This window comes from Delphinapterus leucas, chromosome 16 (assembly GCF_059928025.1).
Source record: "Delphinapterus leucas isolate spDelLeu-1000000601 "Yukka" chromosome 16, BTC_Dleu_Yukka2, whole genome shotgun sequence".
Classification (NCBI taxonomy): domain Eukaryota; kingdom Metazoa; phylum Chordata; class Mammalia; order Artiodactyla; family Monodontidae; genus Delphinapterus; species Delphinapterus leucas.
The window spans coordinates 80,011,101-80,037,695 of NC_143144.1; the positions used below are offsets into that span (position 1 = coordinate 80,011,101).

General features: G+C 54.2%; 2 protein-coding genes across 13 annotated transcripts in view; one reads left to right on the forward strand and one right to left on the reverse strand.

Moving 5' to 3' along the window:
- Positions 1 to 4,961, forward strand: part of ZRANB1 (zinc finger RANBP2-type containing 1) — a 68,867-nt gene extending 63,906 nt beyond the window's left edge. For all 7 annotated transcript variants that reach the window (XM_089898329.1, XM_089898323.1, XM_089898324.1 and 4 more), the window contains 3 exons: positions 25 to 154; positions 260 to 489; positions 1,662 to 4,961. In XM_089898329.1, the coding sequence (XP_089754455.1) occupies positions 25 to 154; positions 260 to 489; positions 1,662 to 1,880 (579 nt within the window). In that variant the 3' untranslated portion in view covers positions 1,881 to 4,961. The remainder of the gene's footprint in view (positions 1 to 24; positions 155 to 259; positions 490 to 1,661) is intronic.
- A 278-nt stretch (positions 4,962 to 5,239) lies between these two features.
- Positions 5,240 to 26,595, reverse strand: part of CTBP2 (C-terminal binding protein 2) — a 162,414-nt gene continuing 141,058 nt past the window's right edge. For all 6 annotated transcript variants that reach the window (XM_030759224.2, XM_089898332.1, XM_022568487.3 and 3 more), the window contains 8 exons: positions 19,928 to 20,082; positions 19,423 to 19,567; positions 14,098 to 14,304; positions 10,351 to 10,565; positions 9,748 to 9,878; positions 9,107 to 9,234; positions 8,563 to 8,680; positions 5,240 to 6,650 (listed from right to left, as the gene is read on the reverse strand). In XM_030759224.2, coding sequence (XP_030615084.1) covers positions 6,470 to 6,650; positions 8,563 to 8,680; positions 9,107 to 9,234; positions 9,748 to 9,878; positions 10,351 to 10,565; positions 14,098 to 14,304; positions 19,423 to 19,567; positions 19,928 to 20,082 — 1,280 coding nt within the window. In that variant the 3' untranslated portion in view covers positions 5,240 to 6,469. The remainder of the gene's footprint in view (positions 6,651 to 8,562; positions 8,681 to 9,106; positions 9,235 to 9,747; positions 9,879 to 10,350; positions 10,566 to 14,097; positions 14,305 to 19,422; positions 19,568 to 19,927; positions 20,083 to 26,595) is intronic.

Here is a 26,595-nt window from a genome sequence, read left to right on the forward strand (position 1 = left end):
TTTCTTTTATTTTGTTCTGTACAGCCTGGAGCAAGTTTGGAACAGACCCACATTTTTGTACTTGCACATATTCTTAGACGACCAATTATAGTTTATGGAGTAAAATATTATAAAAGTTTCCGGGGAGAAACTTTGGGATATACTCGGTTTCAAGGTAAGCCATTATCATGAGTATTTTGGAGCTTTCTTGTTTATTATTTTAATGCACATTGCAGTCACATCCTGAAAATCTCATTGTGACTTTCTTCCCTCTTTCCAGGTGTGTATTTGCCTTTGTTGTGGGAACAGAGTTTTTGTTGGAAAAGTCCGATTGCTCTGGGCTATACAAGGGGCCACTTCTCTGCTTTGGTTGCCATGGAAAATGATGGCTATGGTAACCGAGGTGCTGGTGCTAACCTGAACACCGATGACGATGTCACCATTACATTTCTGCCTCTGGTTGACAGTGAAAGGAAGTTACTCCATGTGCACTTCCTTTCTGCTCAGGAGGTAAGAAGCCTGTTTCTTGTATTAATTACTTAAAGTAGCAGCACTGTACCAGAACCCAGCCTAGTGTGTCTTTCAGGTGTGGTATTATCTGTACTACCACTTACAATTTTGAACTAGGTCGTAGTAATTGTCACTTTCTATAAATCCTGGTCAGACAGACTTTGAAATTTATCTTTTCAGAATTGCTGTGTAGGATGTGTTCTGCAGAGATAAAGCAGTGAAGACCAAAGTCCTAGCCCTCAGGTAGTGCTGAGTGCTGAGGAGATAAAAAGATGGGGTGAGGGGGAAAGGGGGGGGATGAGGGGGCCACCGGGGGCCCAAGGTAAGGCATCACTGAGGAGGTGACGCCTGAATTGCGACCTGAAAGAGGAAGGAGTCTTGCAGAATCTGGGGGAAGAGAGTTGTAGGTAGAGGGAACTTCAAGGCAGTGTGGTTTGTGGGGATTGGGCAAGCGGGGAGAGACGAGGCTGAGAGGTTAAGGGGTGGCATGGGGTCGTCAACGGTCTTTTAAATCTTTGGCTTTATTCTGGGTAAGCTGGGGAGCCAACAACCAGTTTGCCCAGAAGAGGAATACTGGCAACTCGGTTGAGACTCGATACCTGGGCAGTGGTGGGAACAGGAGCAGGTGGGAGGTCACTGGAGCTGCGGGGGAGCAGGTGGTGCACGCCAGGCAGGGGAGGTGGCGAGAATGTGTAAAAGAGCGCTCCAGCCCAAATTCTTATAAAATTATTGGTCTTTCATTTCATATACTAGTAATAATTATAAACTTTTTATAACCATGATATTAAGAAAAAAGTTCAGATAATTTTTGTACCTTGAGCCTATATACATAACTTTCTGAGTAAACTTACCTTGTTCTGTTTGAAGCTGCAAGGATCAGCTTATTAGATAACATTTGCTTTTTGCTATTATATCAAACAAATTAACTTATTACTAGGCTATTCTTCCCTCTAGGTTTTTCTGTGAATTTTCCCATAGATGTTTTTTTCTATTTAACCACAGGAAACTGGGTTTTAAACATAAAATTGATGAGAGGTGGAAACCATGTTGAAACACTTTGTTGCTCTGGCCTTTTTCATTAATCATACCAGCTGTAGGTTTCTGTTAAATTTTTCCTGTCAAGTCTCTGACCTGTTGTGTTATTTTTCCTCTTCTTCACATTCCTCTAAAAGCTAGGTAATGAGGAACAGCAAGAAAAGCTGCTCAGGGAGTGGCTGGACTGCTGTGTGACTGAGGGAGGAGTTCTCGTGGCCATGCAGAAGAGCTCTCGGCGGCGAAATCACCCTCTGGTCACGCAAATGGTAGAAAAATGGCTTGACCGCTACCGACAGATCCGGCCTTGTACATCCCTGTCTGATGGGGAGGAAGACGAAGATGATGAAGATGAATGAAAATAATCAAAGAGCAGAAGAGCAAGGTACCAGCTCTGTAGTGACCTCCACGCTGCTGCGGTGCTCCAGGCAGAGTGCACGGCATGGAATGAAGCAGATCTGGCAGGATCTGCTTGGAAGGGTTTTTCTGACCCACACCCAGTGGAGACGATGCATCTGCTGTGAGGAGACAGAACTTTGGACTACAGTTTGTAAAAAATGAATTTTATTAAGACAGAACTTTTTTCCTTTCAAGTTGTAAATCTGTCTATAAATGTAACGCATGTGGTTGTGTAAGAAGTTGTGTAATAGGCAAAGTTGTACCAGCATCTTCATATTATTGAGAAGTTTTTTCCAGCATGGGCACCTCCAAAAGCACGTGGCAGATCACTCTTTGTTCCTTTGAGATAATTCTTTTTTAAGTAGAACCTGGCATTCTACTTGCATCTTAAAAGATCCGTTTTACATTATATCTCACTAGAGCTCGTTAGAGATTTGGAAACTTTTTGTACAAATTACCCACAGCAAAACATAAAAACAAGCTTTTATTTTTATTAATAATTTAGTTCCTGTTGTGCCCAATAAAATAAAATAAAATCTTTAAGGAACAAACTGTAAGAAAAGTAAGGATTTTTTATTGAGTGAACTTTGCATAGACATCGTTCCCTTGTTTTGGAAAGGGTTTTGGTTTCTATTATTTTGTCTTTTTAAAAGTTTCTGATGTGCCCCTTTTCAGTGTTTAGGTATTTATTTGTTTGGAAGAGTGCCCTTAAGATGGGGCTTCTTCTACCAGACTCTGGGCAGCAGTCTCTTTGTGAATAGTTATTCGGTGGATGTAAGTGAGGGGAGTGCTGGCGGGGGAGTGCTCGGGGGAGCCGGCCCACTCGTATGTAACTGAATGAACTGTGTGAAGTTCGCCCACTTGACTCTTGACAATGTTATACTCTCCCAGGTTGCCATGCATAGAGTCTGTGGATTCTTAACTGTCTTTTATCATCAACTCTGCTTTAAGCAAATTGTGTTAGAAAGGCATGCCTTTGCTTGGGCTAATTGGGAATATCAGTTCAGTATAGAATAAAGATTTAAGAACGCAGTAAGGCGGTAAATGCATTGTATAATGAATTTCTCAGTGAGTAGTCTGAGAATTTTTGCATGTTGGTTAATTGTGGCCATTCTTATTTAAAGTTAAGACTATAATCTTAGGTAGGAAAACTTTCTACAAAAAGTATTATTTGACCACTTCAGGTATACATTCAAAACTGGGTAAAAATTTCAGACCTATCTCAGGAACACAAAAAGACTTAGTGTCCTGGTAAGCACTTTGTAGACTATTGATGTGGCAAGGAATTTGGCAAGAAGCCCTACACACACACACACACACACACACACACACACACACACACACACACACTTTTCCTTCCCTTTGATGAAAAGGCTGTGAAAACCTTGAAATATTTACTTCTTGATTTCTTCTAAGTTCTGTTTAGATGCTATTGAAATGTGCACAACCTCAGATTTGATGCTGGAATACTAAAAATAGAAAATTACCTATAAGATGTCATCTCTCTAGTTCTTTCTTCCCTCTCTGAACACTCCTTGAAACGTGTTCCCAGGATGATCGCTTTTGCTGCATGCTACAACTTGCAGGAAAAATATTTGCAATTTGATTCCATATGAATGAATTTTGATGTAATGTGTATGTTACTGTTTCAAATGGTTGTTTTCTTACAAATTGACTCTATGGTTTGCTTTCATTTTGGACAGAATTAATTAAGTTTTTAGAAGGCTGCCATTCTAATTACATAGCACAGCATCCCTATAAACTTTTCTCCATATATAGGGAGAGAATTCTTTAGTGGCCAGACATCCTGTTCTAGTTGCTGTTAAGCAAAAACTGCTCTCCCAGTTGAAGAATCCGAAGAGAAATGTTTGAGGGAAAAGCATCTAGTTGCTACGGTCTACATTACAGTCAGTGCTGTTTAGAAAACTGCAGGCTCAGTCTTTAGCCTTAGCCTCCGTGTGTTGTGTTTGCTGCGTGGTGTGTCCCCTGAGGTGCCTCTTTATTTATTTATTTATAGATCAGTGACCCTGACCACATCTAGTTTAACAGGTACAGCATTCTTCCCTGTGGGAAAGAATTATATATATATATATGACTCCATTTCTTAGGCTCCAGACAGGGATGGGGCTTTAAATGGTTTTCACAGCAGATTGGCTGGTAAAGGCCAACATTTTGGTGAATCAATGCTGTGTTAAGCTCTTGAACTATCAAACAGCCATAACTGTTGTCCCAAGATAGAGTTTGCAGTCCTTTCTCAGATTATATATGGCAGGGTGACAGATACTGTATGTCTTTTGGTTGACTCCGGACAGTAATACCTTTAACTGTATGGACTTTATGGTTCTTTTTCTAGGGAGAATACAGTGTGGTGTTTTCTGTCAAAACCCAAGTACACCATGGATTTGGACCTTTTTATGTTTTTGGTTTTTAGGCTCATCGTGTCACAGACTTAGTCTGTGTTAAGGGACTATTGCTGTGCATAGTCGGTTGGGGTCTCCTTTTTGTGCATACGTCACCCCCTCACTGATTGCCTGTTTGACAAGTGGTCGTGAAGATGATCTTGAGCTGCCACTTTGCTCCCCGGAGTGATAGGTCAGTAACCATTTGCTGTATCTCTGTCCAGGATCTCTCTCCGTGTCGGGTGGTTTCAGTGTAATTTCCATGGGAGAGTTGGGGTGGGGCCCCCACCTTAAAATGAGTGAGGAGGGTGATGCTTTAAGCTGCCATGACTTCTTTTAAATGGGAAAGGGTGGGGGGAGGCGGCTGAAAAGGAGTTCGGTACCTGGAATTGTTGGACGTGACTGACATTTGCAGATACCGCTAAGTAGTAAGGGGTTTAATGCTATTTGAGGAGGAAGACCCATAAAATCAACGGAAAGTTCCTAACCTGTGGAAATGGCTGATGTTAATTATTTTGCAACATTTCTTTGTAAATATCATTAAAAAAAATTTTTTTTGAGATTCACCTCCCTTCCTGCATTAATGCTTGAGCCAGATAATTTTGCTTTTGGGTAAATTAAAATCAAAATTCTAAAACTTGACCAATTTTGTTTCTTGAACTGACTTAGTTCTAACCCACTATTTCATCTTAAGGATGGCATGATTTGATAAGGATGGACTTATGTGAAGTTTTGATTTTTTCAATTAAACTGTCACATGAAGTAATTATCAGCATTTTTGCGTCTGGTTATGGAATAGGTAGATGACAGAAAAGTACTGTAAATCTTTGACCCTCGGAATAACAAGAGTTGGGAAACTGGCTAATTGAACATGCAGTTGCCTTTAAACATCTCAAGGAGAGAACTTTTACACTGGTGAGTTGTACTTGAATTTCAGAGCTTAACAGAAATTTTTATTACTTTTTATTGAAAACTGCACTGAACGCTAAATGTCCACCTTTACAATAAACAAATACAGTAACGGTAACTCACACTAAAACAAAACATATTTCTGATAGCCATTATTTTTCTGTTTGGGACAGTTTTAAAGGTTTTTTGTCACAAAAACAGGAATGTACCTATACAAAGGCTCAAAAGAGGCCATCTTTTAAACAAAAAGGCGATGATTCACAAAAGACTATGAATATAACATGTAACTAGTTGATACAAATCTAATAGGATTTGTTAAAATCAGTCACATCTAATAACACACCTGAAGTGTTCCTGTATAAAATATCACGTGAAGAAAAGAAGACTTTATCAATGTCTAAAAAAGTGGGTTTGTTCATAGACAATCTGACAAGTTACCATAAAAAGTGTTTCCTGAGACATAAGGAAATGCAACATTATTCTTCTTGAACCCTTTCAGTTCAAGACTTTCCACTCAATAAAATAGCTGAGGATCTGAAACTGAGAAAATATATTTGAGTACAAACAGCTTGTGAAACTTAATACTTTTTTTTTTTTTTTTTTTTGCATCATCAGAGGGTTTTTACTGAACTCACAACCAACTTGCCCGCTCAGTATTGCAGTTCAGATGGGAGAGACTTCTCTGTACAGGAGCCTGTACTGTCTTCAATCCTATGCTCGCGGTTGTCTAACACAGGCAAACAGTTTTCTCCCCATTTTGTAGTAATTTAATCTTCCTATTAGCAAAAGAGGTAACCAGCCCCCGTGGACCGAAGGGACTAGAGTCATAGGATGGGGATTTCCTCTTAATATTTTTTATTTTGATGTTTGGAACTCCTGATGCAACATTCTAGAGCAAGGTGTTCAGGACCTGCTGTGTCCAAGGGACTGATAAAGGAAAAAGATCTATTTATTCTTTGTGATTTGATGCACAGATGAAAAACTTAACACACAATAACAGAAGTTGGTCGTTAATAAATCACGTCCTAGTCTTTTTCAGCGCTTCCTCAAGCAGACGACATCTTCAGTTTTCCCAAGTCTCGGCTTCGAGCTCCTTTGTAGTTTTAACACTGCAACGTCAATGATGCGTATGTCCAGAATCAGTTAAAAAGACTGTCAGATTCCTTTTCTCTTAGTTCATCTATTTTTCACTGTCTCTTGGTCCCAGGTGTATCTGAACGGTTACCTTCCGTCACTCTCTGCTATTGCTCGTTGGGGTGCTCTCGACTGTCCCCGTGTTTTGTGGGCTGGTTGGGAGAGGGAGCTTGGGAAGGGTGTGCCACCGTGGGGAGGTTGTGGGTTACCGGGATGCCTCCGGGGATGATCCCTTCCATGGCTGCAGGAAGTCCTCCCGGAGCCACGCCCACGATGCCTGGCGGGTATCTAGGGAGGGCGGGCACAAGAGAAAGGGCCGGTTAAGTTCAGGCCCCAGAAGCTGCCAAGCTCTTGCTCTGCCTGTTTTATGGAATGGGTTGTCATACTTCCTACCTCCAAAGCAAGGAGAAATCTACATGGAAAAGTTAAACATGGACATCTAATTCATAAACAACAAAGCCTATTCAGTAAATTCCAGGTTTTCCGGCTGCGTTAGAAAGTATTCATCAGTTATATCAGAGGCTTTAATGATTTCCTAACAGAGGGCGTGAAGTACGCTTGCGAAGTGACTTCCTAGGCTGGTTAGTTACCGGCTCCCGTAACCTGGGATGTGGGTGGGGACAGGGCAGCAGCAGGGGAGATGGTGAGCTGGTGACGGGCAGGATGCCTGCCCTCTGAGGGTACCTGGAGGGCACCTGAACGTGGCCTCATCTTATCCTGCAGGCACAGGAATGGCTGTGCGCGCGCGCACGCCCAAGCACATGGACATCATGCACAGGTGTGACTCGTGTATTTAAACACTGAGGACAAAACATACTTATGAAGCAGGGGCTTTAGAATTAGTCTTCCTCTCCAAGTTATCAAACCCTTCACACTTGCGGTAAAGGGGACGGGGTCTCGGCCTGTTACAGTGACGCTGGTCAGGGACTGTCCAGGAGGACTCTGATGAACAGGACCCTGTGAGCTGCAACCCTCCAGCACAAGCAGTTTTCCAAGGGGCCAAGGAGCCTTGCTCTTGGGACAGAGCCGAGAATTGGAATTCCTATTTTAAAGGGGGTGCGGGGTACGGGTGGGTTGTGCATTCCCCAGGGGGTCTGAATCACTGTTCATTCCGGAATAATTAGGACGTGGCCCTTAAAGGGTAGGCCACCAACACGGACAAACAGGGGAATCCAATCTGGTGCTGGGCTGGGCTCAAGTGATGCTTGAAAATGCTTATGAGGGTAAAACACAAGTAGGACTTTAATAGAACATGCTGCATGTAAATAAAGCCATGTGACTTAGGAAGAAACCGCTTAGCTTCCTTGCCCAGAGTAGGAGCTTTCATGTATGGGTCCTTTTACACAGACTATATTTAATCGCCCCCTAAAGCAGTGGTTCAAAACCAGGGATCCCGGGCAGTGTCTGGGGGGCGTTTTTAGTTGTCACCGTTGGGAGTGAGAGGTGCTATCGGCATCTAGCGGGTGGGGGCCAGGGCTGCCACTATACATCCTATAACGCATGGGACATCTGGCCCAGTACTGCCAAGGTGGGGCAGTCCTGGGTCAGAGTAAGCAGAACAAAAGGTCCCTTCTGGCATTCCACGCTGCAGCTTCTCTCCTTTATGGGGGAGGAGCTATTTCCCTGCAACTGGCCATGCTGGGGGAAGAGAACCATGGAAAACTACCACAGACAAAACCCCTGGTCCCTTCCAAGGGTCCTGGCTCGTGTCCCCAGTGCAGGCTCTCTTGCCTCAGTCCCACCCAAACTCTGTCACTGTCACGTGCCCCTGGGGGTCAAACTTCCTGCTTCACGGAGAAACAAAGACACCCCCCCCCCCCCGCCCGTCAAATGGACTGGGCTTTGGCCAGAATGCTCTCCTTGGACAGAAAGTTCAAGTTAGAAAACAAAATCAGGCCCTCTTCCTTGATGACCTTTTCTGTACCTTTTCACCTAGAAACCCTCTGGTTTTCACGTGGCTTCGGAATGAACAGTGATTCAGACCCGCTGGGGAATGCACAACCCACCCGTACCCCGCACCCCCTTTAAAATAGGAATTCCAATTCTCGGCTCTGTCCCCAAACTATGTTTGTTCCATGGAAGAACTGAGAGGAGGGGACAGTGTGTAATTCCTACTAGCGCTCAGGTTGGCTTAACGTCCCCAAGTCCCCTGTCTCCGCCCTCCCCCAGGGAGCAGGGCTCAGCCCATTCCTCTCCTCACCTGTATGTGGCACCATTGAGCTCTGGATGAATTGCTTGCTGATCTATTACTGACCAGGGAGCTGTTGTGACAAAGAATTCCTTGTTCACACAGTTTCTTAAGCTCTCTGGGATGCGACCTGGAATAAGATGATTAAAAGTAATCATAGGTATTTTTCAAGGTCACAATGACTTAAATGTTATACTTCTCTGTTATGCGGGGACAAGCTACAATGCAAGTCTCTTACTCTTTGATAGGAAGGGCCGGCCCTTGTATTTCCACAACATATGACTTGTTCCAGGGCCTGAACCACACTGGGCTTCAGCCAAACAGAAGGGAGCTGCCCAAGGCTCCCCCTGGGGCTCCCTCCCCTTCCAGGTTTGTGAGACTTGCACTGGCTAATACAAAAGGGAATTGGTTTCCGCTGAAAGAAACGGGGCCCAACTCATTGCGAATTTCTTCAACTTGACGCCTAGAGACCACCTCTGCCAGCAGCAAAGCCCCACGCCCCCTTCCGCGTGTCCGTCACCGGGATCGGAGGCGGCCAGCGTGGCAGAGGGCTCACCTGTGATGGCCCGGCGGATCTCGGTGGCGGCCGCCTCCCTCATCTCCAGTGAGGCTTGCTCACTGTACCAGGCCGTGTGGGGTGTACAAATGAGATTCGGTGCGTCTTTCAGGGGACCCTGAGCAAAGCTAGATGAGCATACAAACAACACAGTAGATGAGGAAAACAACGCACGTCACTCTCACTCCTGCCCTGCTCGTCAAAAGGGAGCCCTTGGCCGTGTGGAATGCTAGCCACTCAGATAAAACGGGGGGGGGGATTCTGCAGTCTGTTTCCTAAGGGTTGGGACTGTAAGAACATACTCATAAAACTGTAATTAGCGTCAGGCATCACGAGGGACTCGGAAAGAAGGGACAATTCTAGGGAGGGCCGACTAGCCTGCCTCCAACCAGAGCAATCCAGAGTACGGGGAAAGCCTGCTCTTCACCGCCATTTGTCTTCCTGCCTCTCCCCTTTCTGATCATCTTTGGGGGAACTTCTGGCCCTTTTATACTTGGTGAGAATACAGCACAGACCTTAGAAGAGCAGAGGCTGTAAACCTGGTCTCCAGGTGCCCACCCAGGACCCGTCTGGGAAGCTGCCCCGAGTTCACAGTGGGGCTCCTACAAGTTCCTGTGCGAGCCCTGAGCTACCAAACCTGCCTGAAAGGCTCCGATTCGTGCACGTCGAGGGCGGCCCCTCGTATCCTGCCTTCCTTGAGGGCTTGGGCTAAGGCTTTCTCATCCACCAGTCCGCCGCGGGCCGCGTTCACTAGGAATGCTCCTTGCCTCATCTGCGAGGGGGAGGGAAAAGCTGGTAAACGGGTGCCGCCGCTGCCGCCTTGGGAGGAGCCTGCACCCAGGTTTGAAGAAGGGAGCCGCGGCAGTGGATGGTAGTGGGTCTGGGTGTTTGATGCGCGCGCAGCGGCTGCGGGGGAAGGGAGCGCGGAGCCTCAGTGACAGCGAGGGGCCGGGGGGCCGCTCCCGCTGACCCCGATAGAGGGCTGCAAGCTGGGGCGGCGGGAGCCGTGACCTGTCAACTGGCTGTCTTGGAGGCCAGGCCTGGTCAGAGCTGGGTCCTGGGCCGGGTCCTGCCCCTCCCCGCTCACCACGGCCCATCTCACGGAGGGGGCCCCGCCCAGCTCCTTGCTGATGCCTCGGGGGACTTTCTTCTCCGCTCACTGGTGTGTCCACTGGACCGTTTCCCATTCCCCCTTTGGTTTTGACAGACGTTTCCAGGGTCTGAGACCATTTATTTCAATTTACCTGCTTTATAGTAAAGTCATTGATGAGGTGGTGGTTATGTTCGTTGAGATTACAGTGCAAGGAGACGCAGTCGCTCTGATACAGTAAGTCCTGCAGGGTGTAGACCCTCTGCACGCCCAGGGACCGCTCTATCCCATCCTGCAAGTAGGGGTCATAAAATATGACGCTGAATCCAAAGGCCTTGGCTCGAACAGCAACCGCCTGCCCCGTGCGACCTGTGCAGAAAGAGAGCGTCCAGGTGAGCGAGGCCCCCGTGCCTCCTGCCGACGCTCGTCCCGAGGCCGGGACCTTGCGTGGTACCCAGCCGCAGCTCTGCTGCCTCCAGCACTTCTGGCAGTTGGACCCAATCTGTGGTGGTGCTGGGAGAACCGAACGCCCAGGGCTTGGTGCCACCTGAGGCCAGCACTTCTCCCCAGGTCACTGGGGCCGGAGCCGGGCCAACACTTCCGGGTGAGCAGGGCAGCGCTTATCACCTGTACTTGCTACCAGAGTAGTTGTTTTTTTTTTCAGGTTCCTATTAGGCACATTTTCAAACACAGACATAACTAGAGAGAACAATCTAGTGAACTCCACGTGCCAGCTCTCAACCATCACCGATATCATCTCCTTCGTATTTCTCTTTCCCCTACTTGTTTGCTGATACAGTGGGCTTCTTAACCTGAGCTTCATCTCTTTATTGCTATCAGTGTCGAACAGGGGCTGTCCTCTTGTGTAACTGCCACCAGGTTTGCTCATGAACAGTGATCGAAACTGACCACTGCAGCCTGGCCTGAGCACCGATGGATGTGGGGAAGTGCTCTGGTTGAGAGGTGGGGCTCTGAGCACACGTGGAGCGTGGGTCAGGCCTCCAGCAAGTTAAGACAGCGACGTCGCCTAACAGGACGCGAAGGCTTCCCCGACTCCTGAGTGGCCGTCATTTGCGCAAACCCGCTGACCCCCATGGACGGCGCCTCTTGCTTCCCAGAGCAGTTTTCAGCTTGAACACAAAATGGTGTGAATGATACCCGGAGGGGCTGATTTGGGGAGAGCGCAGAATAAATCTGGCTCGAAAACCATTACTCAAATGTGCAGGAGGAAGAAGGGAAGAAGGGAAGCCCGCGGGAGGGCGGTGGGGTGGCGGACCGCCACCGCCTCCTGCTGAAACTGCAATCCAAATGGGCGGCACTTCCACCACCGCCATGGTCTGGAGGCAAAGCTCTGATAAGGCCGTTCTGATCAGGAGGGACAGCTGCGGGGTCGCCCGCGGTCACACCCCTCGTGCCATCCCTCTTCAGTGTCACCACTTGGACACGGTGAGCCAGGAAGTACAGCCACACTGCAGAGGAGCCAGCACGACGGCAGGGGCGGGAAGGGCAGCAGTGACCCGAAGACCCCCCTCTGACGTACCCGAGGTTCGGAACCAAGCGCCCCCACCACGCGGCAGCTGGGGCTCACGGCCAACGCCAGCACACCCGCCACCCCCCGCTTTGCCGGCCTTTAGCTGCCCTCCTTCCCCCCTGCGTCCTAACACACTTTCACAGGAGATGGGGTCCCGGCAGCAGTGCCCGGGGCGGAGTCACGGCCAGTCACCAGAGCCTTCCCCATGGCTCTGCTTTTCATAAATTCACGAACCCTCATCTTTCCACTGGCTCTACTTCAGCCATGGGGTTTTCCTGACTAAATTTTGCAAGACCTGATGATAAATTCTCTTACTGACTTGATCAAAACCCAGCCTCAGAGAGGAGAACCTAATTGCCTTGGCCTTAAAAAGACAAAATAGGGCTTCCCTGGTGGCGCAGTGGTTGAGAGTCCGCCTGCCGATGCAGGGGACACGGGTTCGTGCCCCGGTCCGGGAGGATCCCACATGCCGGGGAGTGGCTGGGCCCGTGAGCCATGGCTGCTGAGCCTGTGCGTCTGGAGTCTGTGCTCTGCAACGGGAGAGGCCCACGTACCGCAAAATAAACCAATAAACAAACAAAAACATAAAATAAAAATACTGTCACTGTTGGCACGCTTTCCCTTCAGATTTTTCATGCTTATTCCCAACTCGGAGGCTGGCCTTGAGCAGTACCCACCACCAGCCCGGGCTGGGGTCAAGCTCGCGACAGCACCCCGTCCAGGCCCCTGCGCGGCGGCATGAACTGGGTTTGGAGGAACTTGCTCCACACTCCGGGCTCTGCTGCTGCTTCTCGGCCGACCCTTAGGCAAGCGGAGGCTTTCAGCCCCAAACAGGGCGGCAGCAGAGGCGTGAGGCCGCGTATGACCATGCCGCCTCCTGCCTCAGCTCTGCCTACAGTTCTGGGAGGCTCCAGAGAGACCAGGAAAGGTAGCAAGGAAAAACCTAGTGTGCAGGGGGGCTCCGGGACTGTGGCAGTGCTTGGCTTACAGTCTTGAGTAAACAGGGCTGGAATTCACGGGACCGGCCTTCAAAAGATGGATGGCAAAGGGTACAGCCGTAGAAACGTCCCCCGTAAGAACTTGCTGTGATGGCTGCGGTCAGACGCCCTGGAAACAAGTGTTCTACGGGCCACTCGCAAGGTGAGGCTCTGCACCCTGGCCGGAGCCCACCTGAGGCCTGTGCATCGGCTTAAGAATGCACGTTGTTCTAAGAACCGTCTCCAAGACCCACTTCCCAGAGCGGTGGGAAGCCCCGCGGGCACCAGCAGAGGGCGCTGCGGCTCACAGAGCACCAGCATTTGAGTCATATTGTATCTTCCACTCCAGAAAAATGAAGACAGACTCTTTGGCGAAAGGATTAGCTCCCTGAGTGTGATCACCCCTGAAACCTGGGCTCTTAGCACCCAGACCCGGGTGCTGGAAAGATGTGCGCTCCTGGAAGAAGCCCAGCTCCTTCTACTTGTTCCAGCCGGTACCCGGGCCTCCTGGACAGGAACTTGCGGCACAAGGAGGCACTGTGGCCGTTCCAGAGGTCCTGCCCTCAGTTATTCGGAAACACAGAGCTCCAAGCTGACGGCTGACCGGCAGCTTGGGGGGCCTTCTGGAAGCCAAGCCCTGCAGTCACAACGCAGCCGTGTGCTTCCAGGCAGCAACCGTGTAACACTCGTTCCCAATTGACAGATTGGAAACTGACGCAGAGAGGTCGAGCTCTGTCCTCAAGGTCGCAGAGCCGGTGAGCGGTGGGACTGAGGCTCAGCAACAAGCAAGCCCACCCGGCCGGCTCTCGTTTGCTGAGTCGGGGCTCGACTCGGGGCCCAGTGCCGCCAACAGCCGTGGCATTCAGGCTGCTTTCCACCGCGGCACACCTCCTCCTGAGGAACCTGCCCCAGGCGCTCCCAGGGCCGCCCGCCGTGTCACCGCGGAGGGAGGCCTTACCATGCCCCCTCTCTTGGGGGAGCTTTCCAAGCTGCTGACCTGACCCCGCCACCTTCTGGCGCAAAAATCCTTCAGCGACTCCACTGCCACCCCCGCCTGGCGCCTGCAGGTGGGCCTTGCCCACTGCCTGCGTCTCCACTCAGCCACCAGCCCCTCACCCTCTACCTGGGGCAGTTAGGGAGTACGGCGCCTTCCTGGGGGCGCCCTCCCGCCGACGTCAGACCCATTCTTCCAGAAGCAGCCCAGATCTTACCTCTGGGCGAGTTCCCTGGTCAGTCTTGACCTCTGACCTCCCACCCCGGGCAGCTCGGCAAAGGGCAAGGGCCTTCCTCCGGCCCAAGCGAGCTCCTCCCACAGGCACAGCTGCAGCGCACCCCGACTTCCAGGGCCAGGCCTGCCTCCCCCAGGTGGTCCCTGCGGAGCAGGCGCACGTACCGAAGCCAATGAGGCCCAGCGTCTCCCCGCGGATGCGGGCTGCCCCCGAGGCAACCTCCCGGATCTGCTCGACGCTCTGCACCCGCGTGCCTTCCCGCAGCGCCTGGTATAGCCACGTGTTCCGCCGGTACAGGTTCAGAATGTGGCAGATGGTGGAGTCGGCCGTCTCTTCCACTGCCGCGGACGGGATGTTGCATACGGCGATCCCTGGAAACGACAAGAGCCAGGCACTGGGATGAGAACCCCAAGTTCTGTGGGGAAGCGCCAGGGCTCCCAGTCCACCCAGCTGAGGGGCAGGGGTGGCAAAGGTGGCCCATTCAGCCACGGACTATGTGTGTGGCCCCAGGCAGGTGTGGGTCTCTGAGGCCTGCTTGTCACCTAGAGGACACAGACCGTCTGGCTCTGAGGCCCAGGGACCTCCAGCCCCGTAGCCGTACCAGGAGGACTTCTGTCCGGGGCTTGGCTCACCCCCAGCCCCCTGCTGACCCCATGTCTGGCCCACCCAGTGCTTCCAGGCCCCACGCCCCTGGGAAGCGAGTGGTGGTCCAGCTCCGTCCACCATCCCCGTCCAGCGCCAGGAAGCTAGCGTGTAGGGCCCGCTCCTGATGGTCTCTGGGATCCAGGAGACCAGAGGCTCTTTGCAACGCAACCTCCTGGATCCTCCCCCCAGGCCGGGGCTGGGGTAATGGAGAGCGGCGTTTTGTTTTATGGTATTTTAAGAGTCTAATGCAATGAACATGTTATTACTTCTTTTTTTTTTTTTAAAGGCAAGACAGAAGAATTAGCAAGTTAACACCTTCCAGGCCCATGGGCTGGGACAGGATGGAGCTGATGTCTGAATCCAGCCCCACATTTGCTCAGCGGACCCTAGTCACCCTCCCGCTCTGACAGAAAGACAACAGAGCAGACAGGTGCCCGCCCTGCTTTCTGAAAGAGCTTTCAGGGCTGAGAGCAGCTGGTGAAGATGATCCCTCAGACCCTGTGTGAGGAATAGAGATGAAGGGCTAGCGTTTCCCAGCACCAGGAGGCCGGCAGCTGAGGACTGCAGGGAGAACTGCCCCAAGTCTCAGGCAGGAAGGGCCCTGGCACTGACCTTCCTCACTGGGAGGGTGTTTTGGGGAAGGATGTTTGCCAGATGTGGGAGGGGCAGGCACACAGAGGGCCGGCGGGCCTAGATCCAGCCCCGTTCCTCTGGTGAGGCCTGGGGTCTGCCAGTCCAGCCGCTTTCCAAGGAGGGATGTAGGTGTCCAGGGAGCATATGCTGGCCCAGCTCAAAACGTCCCTTTTGGGACCCCTGGCATCACAGCCAGGGATGCAGGGCCAGGCCACCTGTAAGGCGCCCGCATTCCTCTATCTTCTCGGGTCAGGAGCCTGGGCAGAGAGCACCTGCAGCTCCACCGGACAGAAAACAGGACCAAATGCGTGGAGCACCCCTTCCTAGCAGCTGTGTCGCCACCCCACGAGGGCTGCCCTGGGGTCCAGGGTCTCAGTGACCCCTTCAGGAGGACACACAGCCCCCAGGGTGAAAGCATCCATGTGCTGCCCCGCCTGCCAGGGGATGAGGTTTTGAGATCCAGGCTGACAAACCTTCCACGAGCTGCAAGTCAGTCGTCTTGCAGCACCCACTTCATTTGAAATGACCAAGCACAGGATCTGGGGCTAGACTAGAAGTCAGGATTACTGCAGCCTGGAGAGATGGAGGCAGATGCCAGTGGTACAAGAAAATCTTCTGGCAGCTGGGACAATTTCCATTCCTCGTGGGGCTTGATCTGTTCTGCCTGAAGCCCAGGGGGAAGGTCCAGCAGCAGAACAGCCCAGTGTGGACCTTCTGCTGCAGACGCAGCCACTGCCCAGGCCTAGGGGCCCCCCTGCGCCCTGGGAGGTGGGACGAGATGTGATGAGGCTGGAGGAGAGAATCTGTGCGTCCACGAGAGAGAAAGCACCGCACCAGCCCGCCCAGGGGACGAGGGACTGCAGTGGGGCCATGTCTCCGCCTTCACACTAGAACTTTGAAATTTAGCTCCTTGGCTCTTGTGCCTGTGTGGAGAGCCCAAGACCAAGGCCTGGGAAAGCGGATACATGGGCTTGGGGTGCCCCAAGGCCTGGGAAAGCGGATACATGGGCTTGGGGTGCCCCAAGGCCTGGGAAAGCGGATACATGGGCTTGGGGTGCCCCAAGGCCTGGGAAAGCGGATACATGGGCTTGGGGTGCCCCAAGGCCTGGGAAAGCAGATACATGGGCTTGGGGTGCCCCAAGGCCTGGGAAAGCGGATACATGGGCTTGGGGTGCCCCAAGGCCTGGGAAAGCGGATACATGGGCTTGGGGTGCCCCAAGGCCTGGGAAAGAGGATACATGGGCGTGGGGTGCCCCAAGGCCTGGGAGGAGGTGAGGCTGGCATCCTCTGAGACCTCCTGCCCTGATGGCTGAAACTCTATAGCCCTGACCACCCTCTTGAGGGGAAACTCCTAATCTGTTCTTCATACCTTAAGGGTGATTCTCCAAATGCCACGAGGACAAGCTGCTGGCACCCACAGAGCAAGGCTGCAGCCCCCATGGACCCGAAGTCCGAGCCCAAGAGCTGAGCTGCTTTTCCCCTCAGCTGACGCTTCTGCTCTTTGCTGTAACGCCTTCTGAACTGGACCAGGCTGGATGCCAGATTAACGAGCTTGGCCAGAAAGGCTCACGGAGTGACAGTGCGCAGCGCTCAGTCTGGGCCCTAGCTCCCTCCAGCAACCTTCCAACCTCCCACTGCTTCCTCCTGGATCTTGGGGTGACACTACAGATGGGGAGGACCCCTCTACTTGCCCAGGTGCTGTCCTCGCCTGCGGCGGGCGGCCCACAGCCCCTCCCTGCTCTGAACAGGAAGCACCTCGCCCATCGTGTCAGGGCCGGAGGTGAGGTGCCCTGGGCCCCGAAGCCTTCAGGACGGGGCTCCAGGGAACGCTGGAGGGGAGCTGCCCTCCCGGGAACACACGCCGTGGGCCCGGACGTCATCAGGAGGGGCAGAGACCTGAGCCACCTGCTCTTCTGTCCTCATTACAGGTCAGCTGACCGAATGAGCTGTGAAGTGCATTTGGAGACAAAGGACGGCTGGACAGGGGCCCATTTTCCTTCTGCAGAGTCCACATTTGAAAACTGCCTTCAAAACGGCCCAGCAGATGTCCCCGAAGCAGCTCCCTTATCAAATTGGACCAGGATCAACGAAAAGGCCACCGCGGACATGCCGTTTACATCTTTCAACATCGCAGGCCCCCGGCGGGCCTCTGTGGGGGGACTCTGGGGACACGGCCGCCCCACCCGGGTCCCGAGTCTGCCCGCGAGGCAGCTTCTACAACTGCGGAGATGGGACGTTCCCTCGCGGGCACCTCCGATCCCATCTCCCCCCCCCCCATTCCCCCTTCCCTGCCCCGCCAAGAGAGGTGGCCGGGTCCTGGCAAGGAAGCCCAAAGTCGCACACATTGCAGGTGGCGGTGTCACGAGGGGCAGATGCTGCAGAGACGGGAGGTAGGTGAAGGGAAAGGATCGCGAGCCCCCCGGGGTGTTGAGCCACATTCTCTGTCACCGCTCGAACTTGAGATTTCAGCTCTATCAAGAGCACAAAGAACATTTGTTTTCAAACAAAAACATTCCTCTCAGTGCCAGGGAAAACTGGAGAATTTTAGTTTACAGTAGACACGCTTCTGAAGACTCGCATCCTCCCAAGGTTCTCCGTGGCGACAAAGAGGGGCTCAGAGTGATGCTGAGGCTGGAAGCAAAGGCTTGGGGTGCACATGGGAAGCCACCACTGTCATAACCCCTTCTCCTCTTGTACAGGGTGAAGCGACCCCGGGGGGTGAGACGATGGAGACCCGCCAGGGGTGACTCAGAAAAACCAGGATCAATCTTCTGAACCACCACTGCACAGCACCCCACTCGGGACAGGGGAGGGTTAGAACAGCACCTGCAGGGCAATGACCACCTCCTGCCTTATCCGTGGGCTTCACCTGGGAGGCGAGCCCAACCTGCTGTAGCCACAACTCCCAGGCCACCCGCCGCTCTGCAGAGCAGCCCGGCACCATCACGAAGAATCAGACCAGACCCAGCGCCACTCAGAACAGGCCCCCCCCCGCCCCACGCCCGCCGCCACACGCACCCACAAGACTTACCCCGTGGTTCAGGAACTGGGTGCAGCCCCGATGCAAGCAGGGGAACTAACTGCTAAAGCAAATCCGCAGCCCTCACTCAGGCCCCCAGGCTGGGACCTCAAGGGGTGGGGGGAAGGCTGCAGCCCACTGGGGTGCCCTGGGCTGAAGCAGCAGCAGGCGGGTGGGTGTCTGTGGGCTGCGGCCGGAACCGTCACACCATGCTTGTGGGTGTTCACACTCAGGTATGGTGCTGAGCTGACCAGGCAGGGCACTGCATGCACTGGGCCTGCCTTTGGAGCACTGGCTCCGTGGGGCTGAGAGGCTGGCTTGGGGCGGGAGCAGGCAGGGGCATAAAGGCCTGGGTTCCTGACCATTTTGAGGTACCCCTTCTCAGCCTCATGGCTGCAGGGCACCAGGCAGATCACAGCCCCACACACTGGCTGCAGGGCCGGCATGTTTCAAAAACAGCAGGACAGTCACCAGAGAGGGGCTAGTCTAGAAGGACCCTTCTGGCCCCTCCAAAGACAGCAGGGCAGCCTGGGGACTCCTGCTGTCAAAGCCTCTGCAAACGCTCCACGCACTCAGAGCCCACGCCAGGTGCCGGGACAGGGAGGCCACCACGCCAAGCTCCCCCGCCTCAGGGCGCCTGCGGCCCGGGGTCTGGAAAGCGGCCGGGAGCCCCACCTTTGGGTGTCCATCTGCTGCCTCTGCTCTTCTCTGGAAACCCCTAATGGCAAGGGATGGGCAGGAGGGGCTGTGCAGTGGTCCACCTGCACTGGTCCTGACCTAGGAAGGTTCCTGTGTGGACAGCAGCCCTTGGGGAGACAGCGCCATCCCAGGATTGGAGGAGACCCAGAAACCGTGAGCTGTGCACCCAGCACAAGTTCATTTCAGGTTGATGGGTCCTGGCCAATCGACACAGAGGTGTGGCAACTCACCATCCCCTCTGCAGGGAAGGGCCTGTGGCTTGTCTGGCTTAGCATCCTTCCCAAGTGACACAGCCCGGCCCAGCCCCACAGGTCCCAAGGTGAGGCCTCTGAACCCAGCAGGACGCTTCTACCTGTGTATTCGGAGGTGTGCCTGGCTAGGTTCCCTTTGAAACCAACCCCCTTCCTCCAGCCAGAAGCAGGCACTGTGTGCTCTCTGTTCCGGCTTGCCTCTGCCCCAGCAGGCACTCACTGGGCACCCGCCAGGCACTTACCGAGCTCGCCTGCAGCCTTGATGTCGACGTTGTCGTAGCCGCTGCCTATCCGCACGATCACCCTCAGGGCCTTGAACTTCTCCAGGTCCTCCCTGGTGAGGGTGATGGTGTGGTACATCATGGCGCCGACAGCCTCATTTAAAACCTGTGACGGGGCGAGCAGAGCACAGGTTGGAGGCCCCCATTGCCCTTGAACACGCAAGAGAGGAGTCCAGCGGGAAAACAGCCAGCTACGACGTGGCCTGGGTGTTGACAGCTTCCCGCAGCCAGGGGCACCCCGGCTGTGCTCGGGGGCCTGCTCGGTGACGCCAGGGGAATGGGGGGAGCGGAGGCGTGGTCAGGGAGGCCCACGGAGGTGAGAGGGACGGCCAGCGGGGACCTGAGGGTGGAAAGGCGGGGGGCCATCAGGGCAGCAGCAGCACCAAGCACTTGCTCGCGGAATGCCAGCTGCTGCCACCCGACCTGGGGGGAGCAGACCGGCGGGCAGGGTGAGGAGGGGACCCACCTTCTCGTGGATCTCCTGAGTGGCCTGTGCGTCACAGAAGGCCACGGTGGCCAGGTCCTTCAGGATGGGCATCTCCACGGTGCAGTCTCTGCCGTCGAGCAGCGCCACCAGGGGGCGCGGGTGCAGGGGGCCGTTCATGATCTGGGGGCGGATGCCTGGGAGGTGGGGACAGGACGGGAGGGGTGGGTTAGGGAAGCGGCCGTCCCACACACAGCGGGGCAGCACAGCGCAGCGAGGGGCCGGGCCTCCCGCACCGGCCGTGCTTCCCAGTGAGGTACCACACCCCACCGTCCATGTGCCGCCCCGTCCGGGGAGGATGCTGGGACAAGCCAAGGAGACTGAGCGGCAACATCTGTGCGGCTCCCTTGCCGCAGGAGCTGAGATGCCTCCATCCGCGAGCACACACGTAGCTAACAGGCAGCGCTGCGGCGCAAGCTCTACCGCCACATGGAACTCGGGCCCAGGGACCCGGTCAGGCCCACACCAGCCTCTGCCACCACGGACAGCACCACCTGTATGCCCCTAGACCACCAAGGCCCAGAGGCCTTTGGGACACAGGCGGGGCCTGGCCCACGGCTCCCCAGGCTGGAGCAGGCTCCACCTCTCGGCCCCTCCCTCCGCTGTGCCTCCCTGTTCCCACTGCCCTTCCGCACAGGCAGCAGAGGGTCCAAAATGAAACGGGACAACTGAGGCACCAGCATCCCATGGGAGCTTCCTGGAGGAAACCCCTGAGGGGACAGGCGCCCTGGGCACGGTTCAGGGGCCCTCTCACCTGGACCAGGTGAAGAGAGGAAGCCAGTCCAAGATGCTGGAGGAGGTGTGCGTGTGAGGCCAAGCGGCTTGCCGGGGACTCAAAAGACCAAACGGAATTTCTCAAAGGACCACAGAGTAAGCATGGTTTGTCGGCAGCCTGGACCAGCCAGAGCCGTCTCACGTGTTGGTGCTTCTGATGGAGACAAAGGATGCTCGACCCCATAGCTTGGTGGGGAAAGGCCGGGGGTGGGCCTCCCTACACGCTGCCTAAGTGCTGGCTCTCCAGCCCAGCGCAGCTGCAGCGCCTCCAACCCAGACGAGGGAGGAGTGTCCGCCCTCCACCATGGGGACCCGTCACAAGGGGCACACGAGCGGCACACGCACCAGCCCAGGGCAATTCCTCCTCCACTAAACCATTCCTTTCAAGTTCACACGGGAAGGTCTTGGATTTTGGCCCCAATGTTGAATCACCATGACCCCCCTGCCCTGGGCATGGGAGAAACACCCCTGGGCTTCGGGAGAAACTGCAGCACTGAGGTGGCCAGGACAGGGCACCTCCTGTTTTCTCATCAAATCACAAGTGTTTGATGTCACAGAGCACAAGTCACAAGAAGACAGCTTTCCATGCATGGGAGGTTTTCAGATGTTCAGATAAAGTCTGATCGTGGCCACTGCACCAGTCCCGGCTCAGCCCGTCTTGTCTCCTTCCCCACACACGGAATCTACCTATCCTCTCCTCTGGGGGCCACCTTGGCCACTGGGCTTGAGCGCGCTCCTGCAGGCCAAAGCGGGAGCCGCCGGCACGCCCACCTGCGGGACCTCTGCCTCCCGGCTCAGAACGGCTGGCAAGGAGAGCTCCCCGACTGGCAGCCCTGAGACTGGGTGGGGCACCTCCTTAGCCACCAAGGCTCGGGACCCAGTCAGCCACACGCTTGGGCTAGATGCTGAAAGAGGAGCCCCCCGGTCTGGTGCTGTGGCCACAGTGCCACTGGAGCTGCACAGGGCGGGGGGTGGGCATCCCGCATGCCCGCACGACTGCCGCCCCAGACGGCGCTCCCACGCCACAGCTGCAGCACCGGGGGACAAGCATCTCTTTGAATGCGGAGCAGAGAAGAGGCTTTTGTCCTGGCTTCAGTAGAACAGGCTGGGGCAGCCGGGGCCGGGCAGGCCACCTCTGGGCGGCCCCGGGCCGGGCCATGCAAGTGCTCATGGGCCCTCCCAGCCCGCGAGTGACAGCCAAAGCCCCACTGCCGCCTCAGGACCTGGATCCCCAAGTGAAGCTGAGCCTCAACATTCTCTGTTCTGAGTGGGAACAGGGATCCCCTACCCCGCATCCTCACCAGCCCTCAACTCACACAGCAGGCGGGGCGCAGGCACCAAGGCTGGCGGGCTGCTGGGGGGCTGGCGAGCGCCCTGCTAGCATCCTGCTTTGCCCGACAGGTCCACAAGAGCTGAGGTGCTGTGTGCACAGGAGGAGAAGGTTCCCCCAAAGACCAAGGCTAACAGCTTCAGACAGGAGCCCCGGAGACCCCACGGAGGGAGAAGGGGGAGCAGTAATTTTGCACGGGTCCCACCTTCTCACTTCACCCTTCAGACAGCACCACCGTCCCCCTCAGAGAAGAAGAAATGGAGACACAAGGTGGAAAGTACGTCACCGGAGGAAGCAGCAGGAAGGTGGGGCGGCTGGTGCCGACTCGGTGTCGACGCACTAAAGCTCCTACGCCTACCCTCTCGGTCAAGTGAGGTGACCCCACCCCAAGGACCCTTTCTCCCCCTCCGGATTCTGCCCCCGCCCCACACACCTCCTACGGAGCCCAAGGTGGGGCCCCTCCAGGACACCGTGAGCAGATGTGCTCACTTGCCCCGGGCTGCCCCTCCCACGGGGTGACGAACACCCCGACTTCACTCTGGGGGTTGCTGGCAGGAGGGTTAATCAGACAACGTTTCTAAAGTTCATGATCACGACTGGAAATCCGAGTTGTTAATTAAAAAGCAACCACATGGGAAAACGACAGTGGGCACAAGGCAGTCGTCTGGAGAGGCTGAGGGGCCGTCACCACAACATGTCCATCCACAGCATCAATGCATGCATCCCGTTACCTGGGAAACAAACTCCGGGTTGCCTAGCGATCGCCTCCCTCCCCGACTTGGGTCGCCTTTCTCTTTGGCGAAACCCACCCTTTGCCCTTGTTCAGGCTGGGCATGCAGAATGCAGCTGAGGCTGGTCCACAAGACGCCAAGGTTCCTGAGGCCTGAGGCTTGGATACCGGCTGCAAGCTCTTTATGGTAAGGCAGGAGATGGAGATACAACGGGGATCATGCTGCTCAGAGGTGCTCAGGCTGGGGAAGGATGCTGAGTGGGGACAGCTTGGTGGGTGGTGGGAGTGGGCGAGATTCACAGGTGTTTTGCATGAGGTGCAGGGACTATAGCGTGGGGCTGCTGAGGATCGGGCTTTACGGGGACCACGTGAGACCCCCAGCCCTGAGGGTGAGACAGCTTAGCCAGGTCACTGCCAAGGTCTACTTCTACAAAGAAAGAGGCCATACCGTATATACATGCTCCTTCAGTTCCAGAAGGGACTCAGCCACCTGCACACCTTGGAATCCAATTACTTTCAAGCCACTGTGCCCAGCACCCTCTGTCCCACAGTCTTGCTGGAGTCGGGGACAGAGGTACCCAGAAGACCCCAGGAAATGCTGGGAAGATGGAGTTGCAATTCGACTTTTTATCTCACCTCACGTTAATCAACATCCTTCAGTGCTTCTAACAATTTGAAAAAATTTTAGTGTATTAGAACAGAATTGACACATTATGGATTAAGAGCTGTAGGTATTAAGATGGCAAATGACCCTTTCAGAGACTATGGAAAATGGGGTACCAACTCAGGGGCTGGCTTTCAGGCTGGAGGGAGAAGCCCTATTTCCTCTACGGTCAAGGGAATTTAGGGGAGAAAAGCAAGGCACAACGTTTAATGAGAAGTCATGAAAAACGAGTCTGTGATCAAAAGCGAGGCTGCCAACTACTAGACACTGCTAGGACCCCAAGAAACAAGCCCCACAAACTCCAAGGCTGATAAGAATCACACAACGCTGATGGATCTTATTCCCATTTTACAGTCAAGGAGACAAGCTAAGGGAACAAGGAGAACTGCCTCAAACAGTACCAGGGACCCCGCAGAGTCCGAGGAAACACCTGCCAATGAGGGCCAGAGGGTCCTGGTGGCCCTGTAGTCAAAATGACCGTTCCCTTTCTACAGTCCCCTTTCTGTTGATGAACTCGGTCTATCCATTTCAGAATAATTCCAGCTGCAACTAGACACACCTAGGAAAGTGTGCCAGTGCACTGCTTTCAACAACTTGTCCAGCATTAACTTTGCAGGGCAGAGAGCTCAGCCGACTCCCCTGGTGTCAATTACTTGCTGGTTTCAGGCTCCCTTTGGCACAAGCAGGGACGCAGAGCCCCAGCTCCAGGCCAGCTCTGACGTCTGCCCCGGACCTGGTATTGCTTAGAGCTGCAGCTGCACACAAATAATTGTGCAATTAGACACACTCAGTGGAAAACAAAGACGACGCCGGGCTGAGATGCCGGAGTTTTGTTAAGAGTAGCCAGCGGTCCAGTGAATGCCAAGTGCAAAGGCCTCATGAATTCCAAGGTGGAAAGGGGTGGGCCCCAGGGAGGACTTCGGTAACTTTTTGGCCGCCCAGCCTTGATGCCACCTTATCTGGATAACAGCACCAGATTTCTTCTTGGAACTGCTCCTTCCCTAGGCGACACAGGCTGAAAGGGCTGCTGTTGGCTAAAAGGGATGACGTACTCCTGCCACGCAAAGCTGCCCTGTGGTGTTTCTGAGATCCATTTTCTGGCCTTTCTGGACACCGTGTGAGTTCAGTTGACATCCTTCCTACAGAACCACGTGTCATTTTCTAAGGTCTGAGTCGGCTTCTGTTGCTTGCAACTCAAGAACCGAACTGTCTCAGGGCCATGATTTTGCTGCTTTCAGATGTCAGTTATTGAGCAGTTTTACCCCAAAGGACAGTGGCTGCAATAACTGTCTGACCCACAGCAGGCAGAAAGGCCTCTTTGGTTTTTTGTGGGTTTTTGTTTTTAAGATTTTTTTTGATGTGGACCATTTTTGAAGTCTTTATTGAATGTGTTACAATATTGCTTCTGTTTTTATGTTTTGGGTTTTTGGCCACGAGACATGTGGGATCTTAGCTCACTGACCAGGGATCGAACCGGCACCCCCTGCACATTGGAAGGCAAAGTCTTAACTACTGGACCGCCAGGGAAGTCCCCAGAGAGCCCTCTTTTAACAATGGACCAGATTTTATGAAGCATCCCAACACCACAGCAGCCTCAAAACCCCCATGCTAGGCTGGCTACGGTAACGGGATGACGGTCACATGTATGGATGGCCACACCTGTGCAGGGTCACCTCCTTGCTCACCTGACTGGGGTTGGCCAAGTACAGCGGGACTACCCCTTGAGGCCCCCAAAGGACACACACGTGGGGCTGGGACCACTGAGGGAAAAGGACCTCCCACCACACAGCCCAAGTCCACCCAAAGATCTTCACTGCTGCCCAAAGGCAGCTGCCAGGATCCTCTGGGCGGCACCAGTCGTCTGGACAGCTGACGCCAGAACAAGTACCTGGAAAGGTCCACAGATGGGAGACCCGTGCAGGCCTTAGGAAGACCTGAGACAAACGGCGAACTGCCCTGCACACTTAGCACGAGGCTCTGGACGCAATCAATCAAACGGATTCTCAGCTCCCAGGACCGGCGCGGTGGCCTGGAAGGCAGCATGCACAGCTCCCATCCTCACGTGCAGGCGGCCACGCGGGGAGAAGGAGACGCAGCCACACAAGGCCCGGCGTGGTCCGGAGTGGGCAGGGAAGGACACACCAGGCCCGCAGCGGCAGCCCTCTAGCCTGAACCACTTCCCAAGGGTCTGATCGTGTCTCCTGCCACCCAAAGAACAGCTTCCCCTCGAATGCAGCTGCTCCCCCAATTAAAAGGCCACTTCCTGCAAAGCAGCACAGCTCCACCCTTACTGCCTGGGCTCAGCAGGCTGATCCACAGAAGGCCAGACACACAACCAGGTCGAGGGTCCGATAAGCGGCACATTTCACAGGCTTGCATTTCCACGACCTAGAGCTGCAACTCGTGACTGGGGCCAAACCGAGAACCAGATGCTGACCTTGGGACATAAATGAGCCCCTGTCTGAGACTCGGCTTTCAACTCGGAAACGTGGCTGTGTTGAGGGGTCTACCCAACCACCCAGGGCCTGCGGTGGCAGAATCCTGCCTGGGAAAGGAGGCTGCGGAGCCTCACGTTGGGGTGAGACATCTCCCTTGCTTTGTAAACATGTTTATCCATGTTATAAAAACTGCTCTAAACTGTCGACAACAAATGTTCTGCAGTTGGCTGGAGTTGATTCAGAAAGCAGTTCTGCAAAGTGAGGGAAGGCAATGACTGTCCCAGACACCCCGGGGAGGTGCCCACCCCACAGCAGCTCCCCTCGCCTTTCACAGGAGGGACGATGTGAGCAGGTGAAGGGGAATGGGTGGTCTAGAGAGCGGCCGCAAGGCAGTGATTCGCACTAAGACGTGTGTCGCTCACACACATGTGGAATCTTAAAAAAACAGTACTGAAGAACCTAGTGGCAGGGCAGGAATAAAGAGGCAGATGTAGAGAACGGACGTGAGGACACGGGGTGCGGGGGCGGGGGGGAAGAGGAAGCTGGGACGAAGTGACGGAGTGGCATGGACATATATACACCACCAAATGTAAAATAGACAGCTAGTGGGAAGCAGCCGCATGGCACAGGGAGATCAGCTCGGTGCTCTGTGACCACCTAGAGGGGTGGGATAGGGAGGGTGGGAGGGAGACGCAAGAGGGAAGGGATATGGGG